General features: G+C 40.8%; 1 protein-coding gene across 2 annotated transcripts; it reads left to right on the top strand.

Annotated features, from left to right (window-relative positions):
• The first annotated feature begins 8,919 nt into the window (after window positions 1–8,919).
• On the top strand, window positions 8,920–15,300 carry LOC129829991 (diphosphoinositol polyphosphate phosphohydrolase 1-like). Of its 2 annotated transcripts, none has more exons than XM_055892090.1 (5): window positions 8,920–9,350; window positions 10,641–10,739; window positions 11,583–11,627; window positions 11,777–11,861; window positions 12,078–15,300. In XM_055892090.1, the coding sequence occupies exons 1-5, from the start codon at window positions 9,252–9,254 to the stop codon at window positions 12,275–12,277; spliced, it is 528 nt and encodes a 175-aa protein (XP_055748065.1). In that variant the 5' UTR covers window positions 8,920–9,251; the 3' UTR covers window positions 12,278–15,300. The 2 variants fall into 2 exon arrangements, with proteins under 2 accessions (XP_055748065.1, XP_055748064.1); XM_055892089.1 differs by having other exon boundaries at window positions 8,937–9,350; window positions 10,641–10,751.
• Window positions 15,301–15,392: the final 92 nt, after the last annotated feature.

The raw sequence follows: 15,392 nt of genomic DNA, 5'->3' as shown, positions 1-15,392 counted from the left end.
TGGTTGAACTGGAGTCAAACAGAAACAGGCTTAATCATTCTGGGAAAGGTATAAAAAAAAACTCCCCCCACTCCCTGCAACACACACTCTCTCTCCGTTTCTATGGTTTCCTCAAAGAGCACTGCATTTCCCCTGTCTTTATTTTCCTAGAAAGAGAAGTGGCAGATACAGAAACAGTTATAAAATAGGCAGTTATAAAATATCACATTTCTATGGCTTATCTAAAAAAAAAAATGTTTTACTTTAGCTTCTGTCACACATGAAAACAGATCAATGCAATATCCCAATGGCTCTGCCAAATGGTTGCAAATACCATAAGCGGCTCATTTACACTGTAAATAAGGAGGTGTAGGAGGATTTTTGGAAGTATTTTTGCTCATTTCAAGAGATGGTTATTTCAGCATCTCGAAGATCTATAAAGGAACCCCAATTTATACCTGAAATTGAGTGACACAATGACAGTCTTAAAAAACAACTAAAAGTGTAATCAGCTGAAACTACACAACCTTGATAATGACCAAGTTACATTGCAGGATTCAGAGAAAATGGGAATGGATAGGACACTCAGATCAGCCACCTTTGCAGCATAAAGACATGTCCACTATAAGACAACTAAGGCAAGATGATGGTCTGGAATCCATCATCAATCAAATTCAATCCAATTTATTTATAAAGTGTCACGCCCTGACCTTAGAGAGCCTTTTTATTCTCTATTTTGGTTAGGTCAGGGTGTGACTAGGGTGGGTACTCTAGTTTGTATATTTCTATGTTGGCCTGCTATGGTTCCCAATCAGAGCTGTCTTTCGTTGTCTCTGATTTGGGATCATATTTAGGCAGCCTTTTCCCACCTGTTGTTTGTGGGATCTTGTTTTTGTATTGTTGCTTGTTAGCGCTACAAAGCTGTACGTTTCATTTTGTTACTCTTTATTGTTTTGTTGTTGGTTCATATTAATAGAAATGATGAACGCCTTCCACACTGCACCATGGTCCAATCCTTCAAACAACGATCGTTACAGAAGATCCCACCAACAACGGACCAAGCAGCGTGGATATATTGGACGGGAAGGGATCCTGGACATGGGAGGAAATCCTGGCCGGAAAGGATCGCCTTCCATGGAAGCAGACGGAGGCAGCGAAGGAGCAACAACGACGACACCGGGGTTCGCGGCCACGACGGAAGCCCGAGAGGCAGCCTCAAAAAAAAAATAGAGGGGGCACATGGGGTGGTTGGCAGAGCCAAGGTGGGAACCAGAACCAACTCCCTGTACTCACCGTGTGGAGTTGGTCACCGTTCAGGTGCCATGTTTTCCGGTTCTACGCACCATGTTTTCAGTGCGCCTCCACAGCCTGGTGCGTTCTGTGCCAGCTTCCCGCACTTGTCGTGCTAAAGTGGGTATCTGTCCAGGACGGGTTGTGCCGGCTCAGCGCTGCTGGTCTGCAGTACGCCTCCAGGGTCCAGTACATCCTGCGCCGGTTCTACGCACTGTGTCTCCAGTGCGCCCTCACAGCCCAGTGCGTCTTGTGCCATCTCCCCGCACTTGCCGTGCAAAGGTGGTCATTTGTCCAGGACGCGTTGTGCCAGCTCTACGCTCCAGACCTCCTGTGATGATCCATAACCCGAAGTCTCCTGTGACGATCCATGGCCCGGAGACATTTGCTAAATGATCATCTAGGAACCAGCATGTATACCGCTGAGAGCCAATTTTCAACACTACATTAGGACACTGATCATTGATGTCCAATTAAAGTCTAATTCAGGAATATCAAAACATCAGATGAACATTTCCTACAGCACAAAAGGGTATTCCAGCAAGAAGTCATGTAGCCACCCTGGTAAGCGTAAGTCCTGGTGACAGCGAGAATGCTGGTTAATAGTAAAGCGGCAAAGGTGCTGGAGACTAGGGGAGACTTTATGGAGGGGCGGATGAGCTTGAGCTGCAGAGTTCTCTCTACAGGGTGCGAAGGGTTTGCCACTCCTGTTTCCTTTTGAGCCCTGAGTCTCTCCTTTTGACTGGCCAGATGCTTATAAGTCAAGGCATAGTGCTGCACCAGATCTACAGCCCCCTCAAACCTCCGCATTTGTGGCCATGCCAAACATTCCAGGAACTGAGTCAAACATGCCAATTCCATGCTCTATGCGGAGGTGTGTGGGCCAAGGCTGGTCTTCACAGACAGGGTGAGGAGGTAGCCCTGGTAGGAGCTGTCCCGCAAGAGGAAAGTCCCCTCTGGAGCTTTAATCAGAACTTGTTTAGCCTGAGTAGCTGTCAGGGGGCCCCAGAACCAGCCTGAAGAACACCGAGAGTGGAGCAAGAGGGAGAGGGACATGCGGCTGAGAATATTAGATTCATAAGTGTGCAATACGTTTAGGCTGTCAAATATTCTTTACATAATGTCATCTGAATTTAAATGTTAGGCTAAATTCATGTCAGATATAGCAGGCTATAAAGTTTCAATTCTGCTTATTTAAAAAAAAAAAAAAAAAATCTATCTGTTGTAATTCAATGTAGTCTGAAATTCTAATAAAATTGAAAACGTGTTCAGAGTCCTTACACGGTAACTGAAATAGTCCATTAATCGAAATGTCGGCCTACAATAATGAGAATACCCGAAGGTGAGACATGGCTCTTTGCAACCGTGCGGCATCCTCTCTTAGTCTTGACCCACTTTGACATGACTCCAGCTTGCAGTCTTTTAGCCGGATTGCGTTTAGGTATTTGTCGGGGGCACTGGTCGGTATAATCATTGGGCATGACAGCAATGGAACACTTGAGGATTTTAGCGTCCAATGGTTCTCAATATGTTTGTTGACCCAAGGTCTGGTAGGAATCACTGTCTGCTATTTTAGACACGCACTGAGAAGGCAAACAGACACACAAATCATCTAAAGTGCAAGTATTCATTTTGTTACGTTACAGCCTTATCCTAAAATGTATTAAATAATTGTTTTTCCTCATCAATCTACACACAATACCCCATAATGACGAAGCAAAAACATGTTTTTAGAAATGTTAGCAAATGTATAAAAAAAAATGAAACAGATACCTCATTTACATAAGTATTCAGACTTTGCTTTTGAGATCAAGTGCATCCTGTTTCCACTGATCATTCTTGAGACGTTTCTACAACTTGATTGGAGTTCACCTGAGACAAATTCAATTGATTGGACAGGATTTGGAAAGGCACACACCTGTCTATATAAGGTCCCACTGTTGACAGTGCATGTCAAAGCAAAAACCAAGCCAAGAGGTCGAAGGAATTGTCCGTAGAGCTCCGAGACAGAATTGTGTCAAGGCACAGATCTGGGGAAAGGTACCAAAACATTTCTGCAGCATTGAAGGTCCCCAAGAACACATTGGCCTTTATCATTCTTCAATGGAAGAAGTTTGGAACCACCAAGACTCATCCTAGAGCTTGCCGCACTGAGCAATCAGGGGAGAAGGGCCTTAGTCAGGGAGGTGACCAAGAACCCGATGGTCACTCTGACAGAGCTCCAGAGTTGCTCTGTGAATATGGGAGAACCTTCCCACCTGACAACCATCTCTGCAGCACTCCACCAATCAGGCCTTTATGGTAGAGTGGCCAGACGGAAGACAATCCTCAGTAAAAGGCACATGACAGCCCGCTTGGAGTTTGCCAAAAGGCACCTAAAGACTTTTTCCTGAATGCCAATTGTCACGTCTGGAGGAAACCTGGCACCATCCCTACGGTGAAGCATGGTGGTGGCAGCATCATGTTGTGGGGATGTTTTTCAGCGGCAGGGACTGGGAGACTAGTCAGGATCGAGGTAAAGCACAGAGAGATCCTTGATGGAAACGTGCTCCAAAGCGCTCAGGACCTCAGACTGGGGCGAAGGTTCACCTTCCAACAGGACAACGACCCTGAGCACACAGCAAAGACAACGCATGAGTGACTTCGGGACAATTCTCTAGATGTCCTTGAGTGGCCCAGCCAGAGCCCAGACTTGAACCCGATCGAACATCTCTGGAGAGACCTGAAAATAGCTGTGCCATCCAACCAGACACAGCTTGAGAGGATCTGCAGAGAAGAATAGGAGAAGCTCCCCAAATACAGGTGTGCCAAGCTTGTCGCATCATACCCAATAAGACTCAAGGCTGTAATCGCTGCCAAAGGTGCTTCAACAAATTAGTGAGTAAAGCTCTGAATACTTATGTAAATGAGATATTTACATTAACTTTTTTATACAGAGGCTTGCAAAAGTATTCACTCCCCTTGGCATTTTTCCTATTTTGTTGCCTTACAATCTGGAATTAAATAATATTTTGTGGGGGTTTTGTCATTTGATTTACACAACATGCCTACCACTTTGAAGATGCAAAATATAAGGTGAACCTCTGTCTCAGTCTAAAATCTCTGAAAGACTGAAACAGTTTTCCCTCAATAATTTCCCTGTATTTAGCGCCATCCACCACTCCTTCAATTCTGCCCAGTTTCCCAGTTCCTGCCGATGAAAAACATCCCCACAGCATGATGCTGCCAACACCATGCTTCACTGTGGGGATGTTGTTCTCGGGTTTTTTGGTTAGGGCACCAGGTGGTGCTAAGATAGGTAAGTTAAGTGGGTAGGCAGGTTAGATAGGAGAGGGGGAGCTTTGATATTTACTTTCTTTCCTTTGGTTCCATCCAGCCCCTTTTCCCCATATTACTGTGTAGGAAATAAATCCTAGTAACGGTAAATTCTGCCTTTGTCGTCCTTTCTCGCACCTACGGTCCATACCTCTTTCGCTTCACGGAGAGTTGAGTTGCAGCAGGGAGTTGTGTTCCCTCTTTTTAGAGGCGTGCGTAACATCGGGGTTATGAGAGGTGTTGGGTTAGCGCCAGACATAGCGTTTTCCTTGATGGACAATTTTTGGCTCATCTGACCAGAGTACCTTCTTCCATATGTTTGGGGAGTCTCCCACATGCCTTTTGGCGAACACCAAACGTGTTTGATTGTTTTTTTATTTAAGCAATGGCTTTTTTTCTGGCCACTCTTCTGTAAAGCCCAGCTCTCTGGAGTGTACGTCTTAAAGTGGTCCTATGAACAGAAACTCCAAAGGGGGTGAATACATATGCACGCACCACTTTTCAGTTGTTGTTTTCTTCAATAATTTTTTGAAAAAAGTATTTTTTTTAAATTTCACTTCACCAATTTGGACTATTTTGTGTATGTCCATTACATGAAATCCAAATAAAAATCTATTTAAATTACAGGTTGTAATGCAACAAAATAAGAAAAATGCCAAGGGGGATGAATACTTTTGCAAGGCACTGTATATACATTTTCAGAAATCAATCAATCAATCAATCAATCAATTTTATTTTATATAGCCCTTCGTACATCAGATAATATCTCGAAGTGCTGTACAGAAACCCAGCCTAAAACCCCAAACAGCTAGAATGCAGGTGTAGAAGCACGTCTAAAAACCTATTTTTGCTTTGTCATTATGGGGTATTGTGTGTAGATTGTGGGAAATTTTTTTTAATCAATTTTAGAATAAGGCTGTAACGTAAACAAAATGTTGGGGAAAAATTCTGAACACTTTCAAAATGCACTGTAAATTCCGGATAATTACTAATATAAAAATGATATAAAGAATTTCAAAAGCTAGACACTGACGCCTAGCCATAATACATGTGTTATTATCACTCCATGATTTTAAAAATGTGCTGTGTTGAATAGCCTACAGTGCCTTCAGAAAGTATTCACCCCTTGACTTTTTCCACATTTTGTTGTGTTACAGCCTGAATTTAAAATGTATTAAATTGTAATGTTTTTGTCACTAGCCTACACACAATACCCCATAATGTCAAAGTGGAACTATGTATTTCAAAATTTTTACAAATTAATTAAAAATGAAAAGCTGAAATGTCATGAGTCAATAAGTATTCAACCGCTTTATGGCAAGCTTAAATAAGTTCAGGAGTAAAAGTTTGCTTAACAAGTCGCATAATAAGTTCCATGGACTTTGTGTGCATTAAGTGTTTAACATGATTTTTTAATGACTACCTCATCTCTGTACCCTACACAAACAACTATCTGTAAGGTCCCTCAGTCGAGCAGTGAATTTCAAACACATATTCAACCACAAAGACCCGGGAGGTTTTCTAATGCCGCTCAAAGAAGGGCAGACATTGAATATACCTTTGATCATAGTGAAGTTATTAAATACACTTTGGATGGTGTATCAATACACCCAGTCACTACAAAAATGCAGGTGTCCTTCCTAACTCAGTTGCCGGAGAGGAAGGAAATCGCTTGGGGATTTTACCATGAGGCCAATGGTGACTTTAAAACAGTTACAGAGTTTAATGGCTGTGATAGGAGAAAATTGATGATCGATCAACAACATTCAAGTTACTCCACAATACTAACCTAATTGACAGTGTGAAAAGAAGGAAGCCTGTACAGAATATAAATATTCCAAAACATGCATCCTGTTTGCAACAAGGCACTAATGTAGTACTGCAAAAAAATATATGGCAAAGCAATTAACGCTTTGTCCTAAACACAAAATGTTATGTTTGGGGCAAATCCAATACAACACATTACTGAGTACCACTCTCCATATCATCAAACATAGTGGTGGCTGCATCATGTTATGACTATGCTTGTAAATGTTAAGGACTGGGGTGTTTTTAAGGATAAAAATAAACGGTTTCCAACAGACACTGGGAGATTAATCCACCTTTCAGCAGGACAATAAACAAAAACACAAGCCAAATCTACACTGGAGTTGTTTACCAATAAGACAGTGCATTTTCCTCTTAGAGACTTACCCAAGAAGACTCACAGCTGTAATCACTGCCAAAGGTGATTCTAACATGTATTGACTCAGGGGGTTGAATACTTATCTAATAAAGATATATTAGTGTTTTATTTTTCATAAATGTTTTACAAATGTTTGTTTTTTTAAATCCGCTTTGACAGAGTATTGTGTGTAGATCGTTGACAAAATGTCAATTAAATCATTTTGAATCCCACTTTGTAAAAACTAAATGTGGAAAAAAGTAAAGGGGTGTGAATACTTCCTAAAGGCACTGTACATGCGTCCTACATGTGTCCTAATAATTCCACTCACTATATTGAATAGTATGGTCGTTGGACAAATCTTAGACTAAACTTGTAGGCTAACATATATATATATATATATATAGTCCTATATATCGGCATTTGAAAGTGTGTTATTTCTCACCTACTAAGTGCATTCTTGGAAGACCCCAAAGGGCCAACCCAATATTTTTTTATAACTAACTAAATCTCATTGTTCTGTGGTTCAACCCTTGAAATAGCCTACTCAGAAGATCTTCTCTAACTCCTAGAACCAAATGACAACTTTTTCACCGTTTATTTCAACGTTTCACAATTTTCCATGAAAAATTGTGTAGTTTGCGCAACGGTTAGGCTGGATACGTAGGCTCTATATAGCTTACATCGTCAATTGGCAATATAGAACATGCTTACGAATAGACTAATGAATATGCTGAGTAAAGTGTGATGGGATTGAACTGGAAAAGTATCCGTGTTAAAGCTGCAAACAAAAGATTATGCTGAATCTCAACTCACGTCTTCTTGAGGCATGAAGCCATTTCCTGTCATAGAAATCGCATGGCAGTTTACTCCTGTTTGGGCAAGATACATTCAATAACACAGAAAATATATGTTTGGCTGCTACAACTGATCATTAATTTTACCTGCACTGGTTAAACAGGTCATGTTCTCCGAAATTCATGATTGAAGCCTTGAGCGGACACAACGTTGGAAAGATCTGTTCTGGAGCACTTGTTATACAGCCTGCTGTATAATCACAACATTTAAGGAATATAATGAACAAATAATCCACAATGTTCCCCACGAGCTGCCGTCTAAACGCACGATTTCACGCTCTATCAGTCTGTACCAATAGGGGTCTGGACGATTCGTTTTTTAATTTTACAATGTTTCCTTCTCTAGTTTTAATTGTTGATCGAGCGCACGTCTTTCCAGGAACATTCCCAGAAAGACCGGTCACGTGTGTGTGATTTGGTCTGGCTCCGTTCCAGCAATCCATGGCACAGACAATGAAGTCACCCACAGCCACAGTGGAGCGAACGGAAAAGGGTTTAGGCCCCACTGAAAGGTGCATTCCGTAAAATGTGCGATATGACTTTACATTATAGCTCTGAATAGTGGCAATAACATGCTTACAATGCATAGCCTATTTACTCATAATGAAAACATTATCTGTAAATTGTCCAGATCCCTTTAATTTCAGTAGGCTATAATGATATTCTTATTTCATGGTAATAGGCCTATACCATAGGCTATTTTGTGCTTGTATATAGAAGATAAACACGACTTGGAAGCCAGTGGGGGGAGCCATATGAGGATGGGCTCATTGTAATGGCTGGAATGGAATATTCTAATGGAGTAGAACATGTGGTTACCGTATGTTTGATACGTTCCATTTATGCCATTCAAGACAATACAATGAGCCTGTCCTCCTATAACTCCCCCTTGTCATATTATTTCTTACAAAACCCTCATTTTATTGCCTACTTGCTTTTTTTTCTATAGCCTTCATTTTTAGGAAAAAAACTTTTTTTTTTAAATTCATGCCAAATTCAAGGTTGATCAATTCCAACGTTGGCGTGGATTTTAACGTACAGTACAATCAAATCTGTGCATAAAATATCTCCGTGGTAGAGGCGTCACTACAGTCCCTGGTTCGATTCCAGGCTGTATCACAACCAGCCGTGATTGGGAGTCCCACAGGGCTACGCACAATTGGCCCAGCGTCGTCCTGGTTAGGCCGTCATTGTAAATAAGAATGTGTTCTTAACTGACTTATCTAGTTAAATAAAATAAAGGAGGCACCTAGGTGCGCACTCTAAGAAGGCGGATGATGGAGAGGGGCTAGGGGGAAACCGGGTGCGGCTCCTGGACTCAGAATATAATACAAACCAGGTAAAACTAGACCAACCAGAAACATCAAAACTGCGCTTATACTACTGTACGCTTATTCTCAAATATTGAAACGTGAATACCGAAAAGTGTAGCCTAGGCTACGTTTAACTTTTCTATCTCCGGTGGTGCGTAATTTACGCAGCTTTTTAATAATGGCGTCTGTACGAGAGATGCGACCAGGTCTTCAAAAATGAAGCGGAGAAGAAGTCTATTCTAGAAATTTCGAGACTTATACAGGGTTTCAGTAAGTGGGCTGTCAACGTCTTCCAGTGATTTTGTTCACTTTTTTCTTTTTTGAGACCCCGAAATGATGAAGATCAAATCGAATCAAACGCGGACATATGACGGGGATGGCTACAAGAAGCGCGCCGCCTGTCTGTGCTTCAGAAACGAGAGTGAGGAGGAGGTAAGTCCGAGGCTAGAGTGGTGTGGTCGAACGGGCCTTGTGAATAAACAGTTTGCCACGTTGCCAGCAGATAGTCTGGGGGTAGCGATTCCAAATGAAGAGAAGGCGGCGAGTTGTCAACGAAAGGCATATATTTGGTGGCGAGAAGGCCTAAATAGAATTGATGGCAACAACATCACCGGCGGTTGCCATGTTTTTGTGTCAAACTATTACAATTCTCAAACTGACATTAACCATAGACGCCTAGACTAAATATAATATAATTGTATTTCCCCAGAGTTGTCAGTGAGTTTATGGATTGCAGTTTCCATTTAGTTTTGGGCCATTGCAACAAATTCTGCAATGTGTGCATATCATCAAAGGAGTGGGCCAACAAAAAATGTAAGGCATGGCGCAAATGCATCCATGACATGCCTTGTGCAAATAGAGTACCACAGTATGAGTCATAATACCCATAAAACCTAGTGGTCAAACAAGGAAATGGTTCCAATCGTTTTTCCACCATTAATTTATCTTATATGGGATTTTAGAAACACTTAAAATAAGGGCTGTGTTTCGTGTATGCTTACCCTTTTGTGACGTTTTGATGATACACATTTAAATCTCTCGGACAAGGTGAAATGTATCAATATATTCGCCTGTGTTTCCCCCACCAAAAAAATGAAATGCTAATTAGCTGCTAATGTGGCTATCATAAAGAACTACAAATGGCATGATGACCTGGATGAGACTGCCCAATAAAGGCAAAATAAGAATCTCTGGATTAACTATCTAATGTTAGCTAAATGTAGTCATGAAGAAATTGGCTACATTTCTTTAAATTGATAATTCTGTGAAATGTCTTGTGCAAGATTTAAATTGACACAATACCTGTTAGCAAAGGTGGCAGCTGGAGATTACTTGCAGGGATTTGTAGTCTTGCTTGATATCTACTTTGATGCTAATTGGCATTTTCGAATCTGAGAGTAAATGTAGCTGAAATATATTGCTAAAAGTCACCTTGTCTGAGAGATTTACCTGGTTATCAAAACATCATGCCTACATTAAACACAACCCTTATTTTAAGTGTTTCTAAAATTCCCTATGGGAAAATGAAAGGTTGAAAAAATTATTGGAACCATTACCCTGTTTAACTGCTAGGTTTTTTGTGGGTATTATAACACCTGGGGGCTCAAGTGCTTAATTTCTGTTATAGGCCTATATTAGTGCTCATGTAATGGTATTCAATTAGAGCAACTCAATCTTGTGAAGGTAGGGGCATATTATTGTTAATAACTGTCAATCCTACAGGTGTTGTTGGTGAGTAGTATCCGGCATCCAGGCAAGTGGATCGTCCCTGGTGGAGGGATGGAGCCGGAGGAAGAGCCCAACGTTGCTGCTGTTCGAGAGGTGTGTGAAGAGGTAGGCTGAATTACTTGTCAACTTGACTTGTGCATTCAGAGTTTTTATTAAGCAAGGAGCTCATGGGAAGTATAATTTCACTTCTGCACAGGTGGCTTTTAAATGGTTTGGTATATGCTTATTAATCTGATCTGATTTCCCCCAAAATCCTGTCCCCCAGCAACATTTTCTAGAAGGGTTACGCTCATACTAAAGTGTTGCCTAAAGCTCTTAAGGAGGGTATATAACGTATTTGACTTCTCCGTAAAGGAAGTTGGCGTTCTCTCTTGTAACAAATGGGATCTTCCAGTCATTTTAAGTTTATTGCTTTTCCATTAAGTGTATTCAGCCTCTTGTGAGTTCCTTGTGATTGATGTTGAGCTCATTTGTCAGTGAAACACAATCTGATGTATTGTTGTCTTTGCCAAATGTTCTTGCAGGAGTTGGGTCTTTTGTTGATGTACCAAGGTTATACCCGTTACCTTAGCAGCCCTTATTTCAAGCCTGAAAAATCTATGCGTTCTTTGAGTCTAGATGTTCCTCTATGGAAGCTATGGACTAAATGGGGATGGAGGAGCCTCTTGATTGAGAGTCCATGTTTATAAATAGAGTAAAACTGTAACCTGAAGAAGAAAGTACTACGAAAACGCCATGTTAATAGGAACTGATCTCTCCCTCTCCTTCATGACCATACACAACCATGGCCTCCCCCCACCCCGTGACTGAAAATGGCATCAATTCTCAGAATCCATCAGTGAAAAAGGCAAAAACATTATCACAAGTGTCCTGCTTTTACTAAGATTAATGATTTTATCTGCTGTTTCATTTCCACTGGCCATGTTGTCTTTCCAGGCTGGTGTCAAGGGGACATTGGGGCGTCTACTAGGAATTTTCGAGGTGAGCTGAAAAAGTTGAAGATTTTACATAATGCCATTTTTTTATGTCTGTTGTTGTCTTTAAACTTGGGGTGGGAGGAACTGCTCATTTATGTCCTGTTTGCCTCCTAACCTTGAGCACTGACAATTTCTCGATTTACTCTTACTTAGAACACAGACAGGAAGCACAGAACATATGTCTATGTCCTCATCGTTACAGAGATGTTGGAAGACTGGGAGGACTCTGTGAATATTGGTATGTTTCTAGTTTTTGTGGTGTTTGTGAAAGCTGTGATGACTGGACAATCATTTTTGTTATCAAATTGACACATGGATTGGCCAGTAGATCCTACTACTATTGTAGATCCTTCATTGTCATGTTTCATTCCTGAGTTAATCTAGACTAAACCTGTTTTTTGTTTTTTTTGCCCCCTTCCTGACTCCCCTTTTGTCTTTATCCCTCTGTTGACAGGGAGAAAAAGGGAATGGTTTAATACAGAGGATGCCAGAAGAGTGTTGCAGTGCCACAAGCCTGTGCAGGCCTCGTACTTTGAGGCCCTACAACAGGGCAGCCTGAGCAGCAACGGGACACCCCTGGTGACCACGATAGGGGGAGAAGAGCACTCCCCTACCTACAATATCAACCAGAGCTCCAGATCGAGTATAAGATAACTAAAACACAGAAACTCCTGGAGACTTCTCCACATCTTTTACCTGCTTCTTTTTCTTACTTAATCCTGCTCCTACTACTTTTTTTTTTTTTACCTTCAAAATATCAACAAATGTTTGCCTTGCCAGCCTCCTTGTGCCAGAGTGGAGGTACAGACTTGACAAGTGTTGGGCGAAGAAGATATAACACTTTGTAATTTGAATGTTTTTTTTGTTGCTTTTTACTAGTGATTGCATGAGATATTCCCAAACACTTGTCCTCCTTTACCTCGGTTCCTCTCTCATAAGTTTGATGAATGAAACTTTCTGCTTTGGTGACGTAAAGTATTGGTATTGAATGAGTTTACAGAAGAAAACAGGCTTTGCAGGGTCTTGTTTTGCGAACACTTTACTTGAAGTTGCCACACCCCTTTTTTATATGGCATTCATAAGAATGACAACCTCTCACCATATACCGTGACAGATCATTAGTGTAATACCTACTCCCAACTGTGTTAAGAGTTATAAAGTATGACAGTCTATTTCAGTGTGACATTTTCTATTGTTTTTTTTTTTTTTCATATTTCCTAATCCCCTAAGAATGAATGGCTTTAGGTTAGATAGGCTTGTGGGAAAGTGTCTTGTTTTGCATGTGTGGTAAAGCTACATGGGTGTGTCTTGTGTGACGCAATCTGTAGGAATGGAATTATCTGGTACAGTCTCCCTTTGTATTACATTGTGAAGGTAGCACAAGCTTTGGTGTTTTGAAAGAGAAGCTTTGATAAGGGGCTGACAAAAAAAACTACTCCCACAGTAACTTGGGCCTTTAACCACACTGGGGCACACCTAACCAGAACATTGAAATCTAAGTCATCTGCTGTCTCACATCTTGTCAGACTATGACGATGATTTATTGCTTGGTTTTATAATTCAATGACCAGAAAGACAGAGAATTGTGCATGTTATCTGATCCTCAGGGGAAAGGAACAAGAACCCAGCCTAGTCTTTTGAATCTGGTTGTGTATCAGGAGGTGGGGAGTAATGTCGTTAGGTGTTTGTGCTTGAATAGTAAGGCTAATTTAAAATGGCACTAGGAAGATTATGCCACTCCAGCATAACATGTGGACCCCACTCTAGACCCCACTCATTGATGTTATGGTTTCCACTTTATTCGATCATCTTATATCAATTTACTTTGTTAATATTCATATTTATTTTCTTATGTTATCATGGTGATTGATTGCAGATGACGGACATTTATCAGTCTGTACTAATAGCCTTTCTGTGTGTATTGTGTAAGTTGAGGGCTGATTGGTGTGTATTTGCGTGTGTGACTATGGCTGCATTTAGACAGGCAGCCCAATAATGATATTTTTTCCCACTAATTGGTCTTTTGACCAATCACAGATCTTTTTCAGAGCTGATCTGATTGGTCAAAAGACCAATTAGTGGAAAAACATCAGAATTTGGCTCTGTCAAAATGCAGCCAGTGTGTGATGCAGGAAAAGAGGTTGCACAACCTGAGATGCAATGCCAAGGTAAATCACCTGCACATTGGTGAGTACATTTACACTCGTGATTTCATCAATTCTAAATTGTATTCCTAACAAATGTTTACACTGTGATGTAGTTCTGCATTTTCCCTTAAATTAACACTGGACTTGTTTTTTGTCAGTGAGATTTGTATTTTTGTTTCTTGAAATACTTTTAACAGGTCTTAATATATTATGTCTACTTTTGGTATGTTCATTGGTTGTTCAAATTAATATTTTAAATGCCGTATTTCTGACGAATGGATGGATGCCGAGTCTCAGAACCATAGTGATTCTGGCCTTTTCAGGACTTGGGAACAAATAACTGGGATTGGTAGATATGTTAATGAGATATAATCTGTCAATGCAGAGAGCAAACTCTCCTACTGACCCTGGAGTTTGGTACTGTCGTTTGCGCGTCTCACTGGCTCACAAATGAATGTGTAGATTCTTCTTCGCTCACACTTGTCATCTTGTAGTTGCTAGCTGGTTTTGATGAAGTACTTACTCCTGAGACCTCTGTGCTAAACAGCTCAAAACCCTGATTGGCTAGGTATGTGATCATCTCAATTATGTTTCAGGCCCACCAAGTTACCCTGCCAAGAACAAACAATGTAAGATGTCATGTTGTCCATGGTGTGAGAATCTGACTGGCTCTGACAGAACAGCTTGTGCCACTGAGCATTTAGGCATTCTTGCTGAGCTGCATTGGTCCAAATTTACACAACTGATCTGGTACAAAGAGCTGTTCAGTTTTCAGCCTCCTTTTGTTCATCTTTGAACTCTCTCTTGCCAATGTTTAAGTTTTATACAGCCTCTTAACCTTCATGGCCCTAGCCCTGTGGTATCTTGGGCCCTCAGTTGGCTAGTTTTGCCTAGCTGCATTGCATTTCCTTTAGTTGGTTATGCAACACTTATGTATTAGTAACTGCCTATCATGTGGAGTTTGTTCCTTTCAACATTGACCCTGAACATAAGAATGTGATGTTTGCATGTGAACTGCATTTTAATTTCTTTTGACTACTTGCCTATGGCACATGTAAAAATAGAAAGGGTTAGGCCTACTCATGGTAGTCATAATATTGCACCAGGACGTAATGACATACATGGCTTTATTTCCCCACTATAGGGCCAGTAGGAATGTCATTATTTTCCTCAGTATGACCATCATGAGGTTGTGCCATCTACTGGCTATGGTTCATCTAACCAGGTGATGGTAGTTCTCGCAGTGTTTCCCCTCCATTCTTGATTACTTAAGTTTACTGTTAAGGGTCTTAACAGGATAAAGCTAATCAAATGAGGAAATATTTCTTGAAGACTGGTGTTCAGAAATTGTTAGTCGTTACGTGCAATGGTCCAATCAGGCAAATCAGACAGGCATTTGTTCAGTTGGCCTTGCAATTATATGGCTAAACATCTCCATGTTGTCAACTCAGATTTCTTCAATGGGTACAAAGTGTAAGCCTGAATGTAAAATGAATTGTGCCAATTAATAAAAACACCAGTATTTCAGTGTTCTCTTTCCTTTGTGTTTCTTTCAGCTGATGGAGCAATTCGTTTGTAAACTAACCTACTTTGAAAATAAGCTTAGTCATTACCATCTACAA

This window comes from Salvelinus fontinalis, chromosome 31 (assembly GCF_029448725.1).
Source record: "Salvelinus fontinalis isolate EN_2023a chromosome 31, ASM2944872v1, whole genome shotgun sequence".
Lineage (NCBI taxonomy): Eukaryota > Metazoa > Chordata > Actinopteri > Salmoniformes > Salmonidae > Salvelinus > Salvelinus fontinalis.
This window is presented reverse-complemented; position numbering and strand designations above follow the sequence as displayed.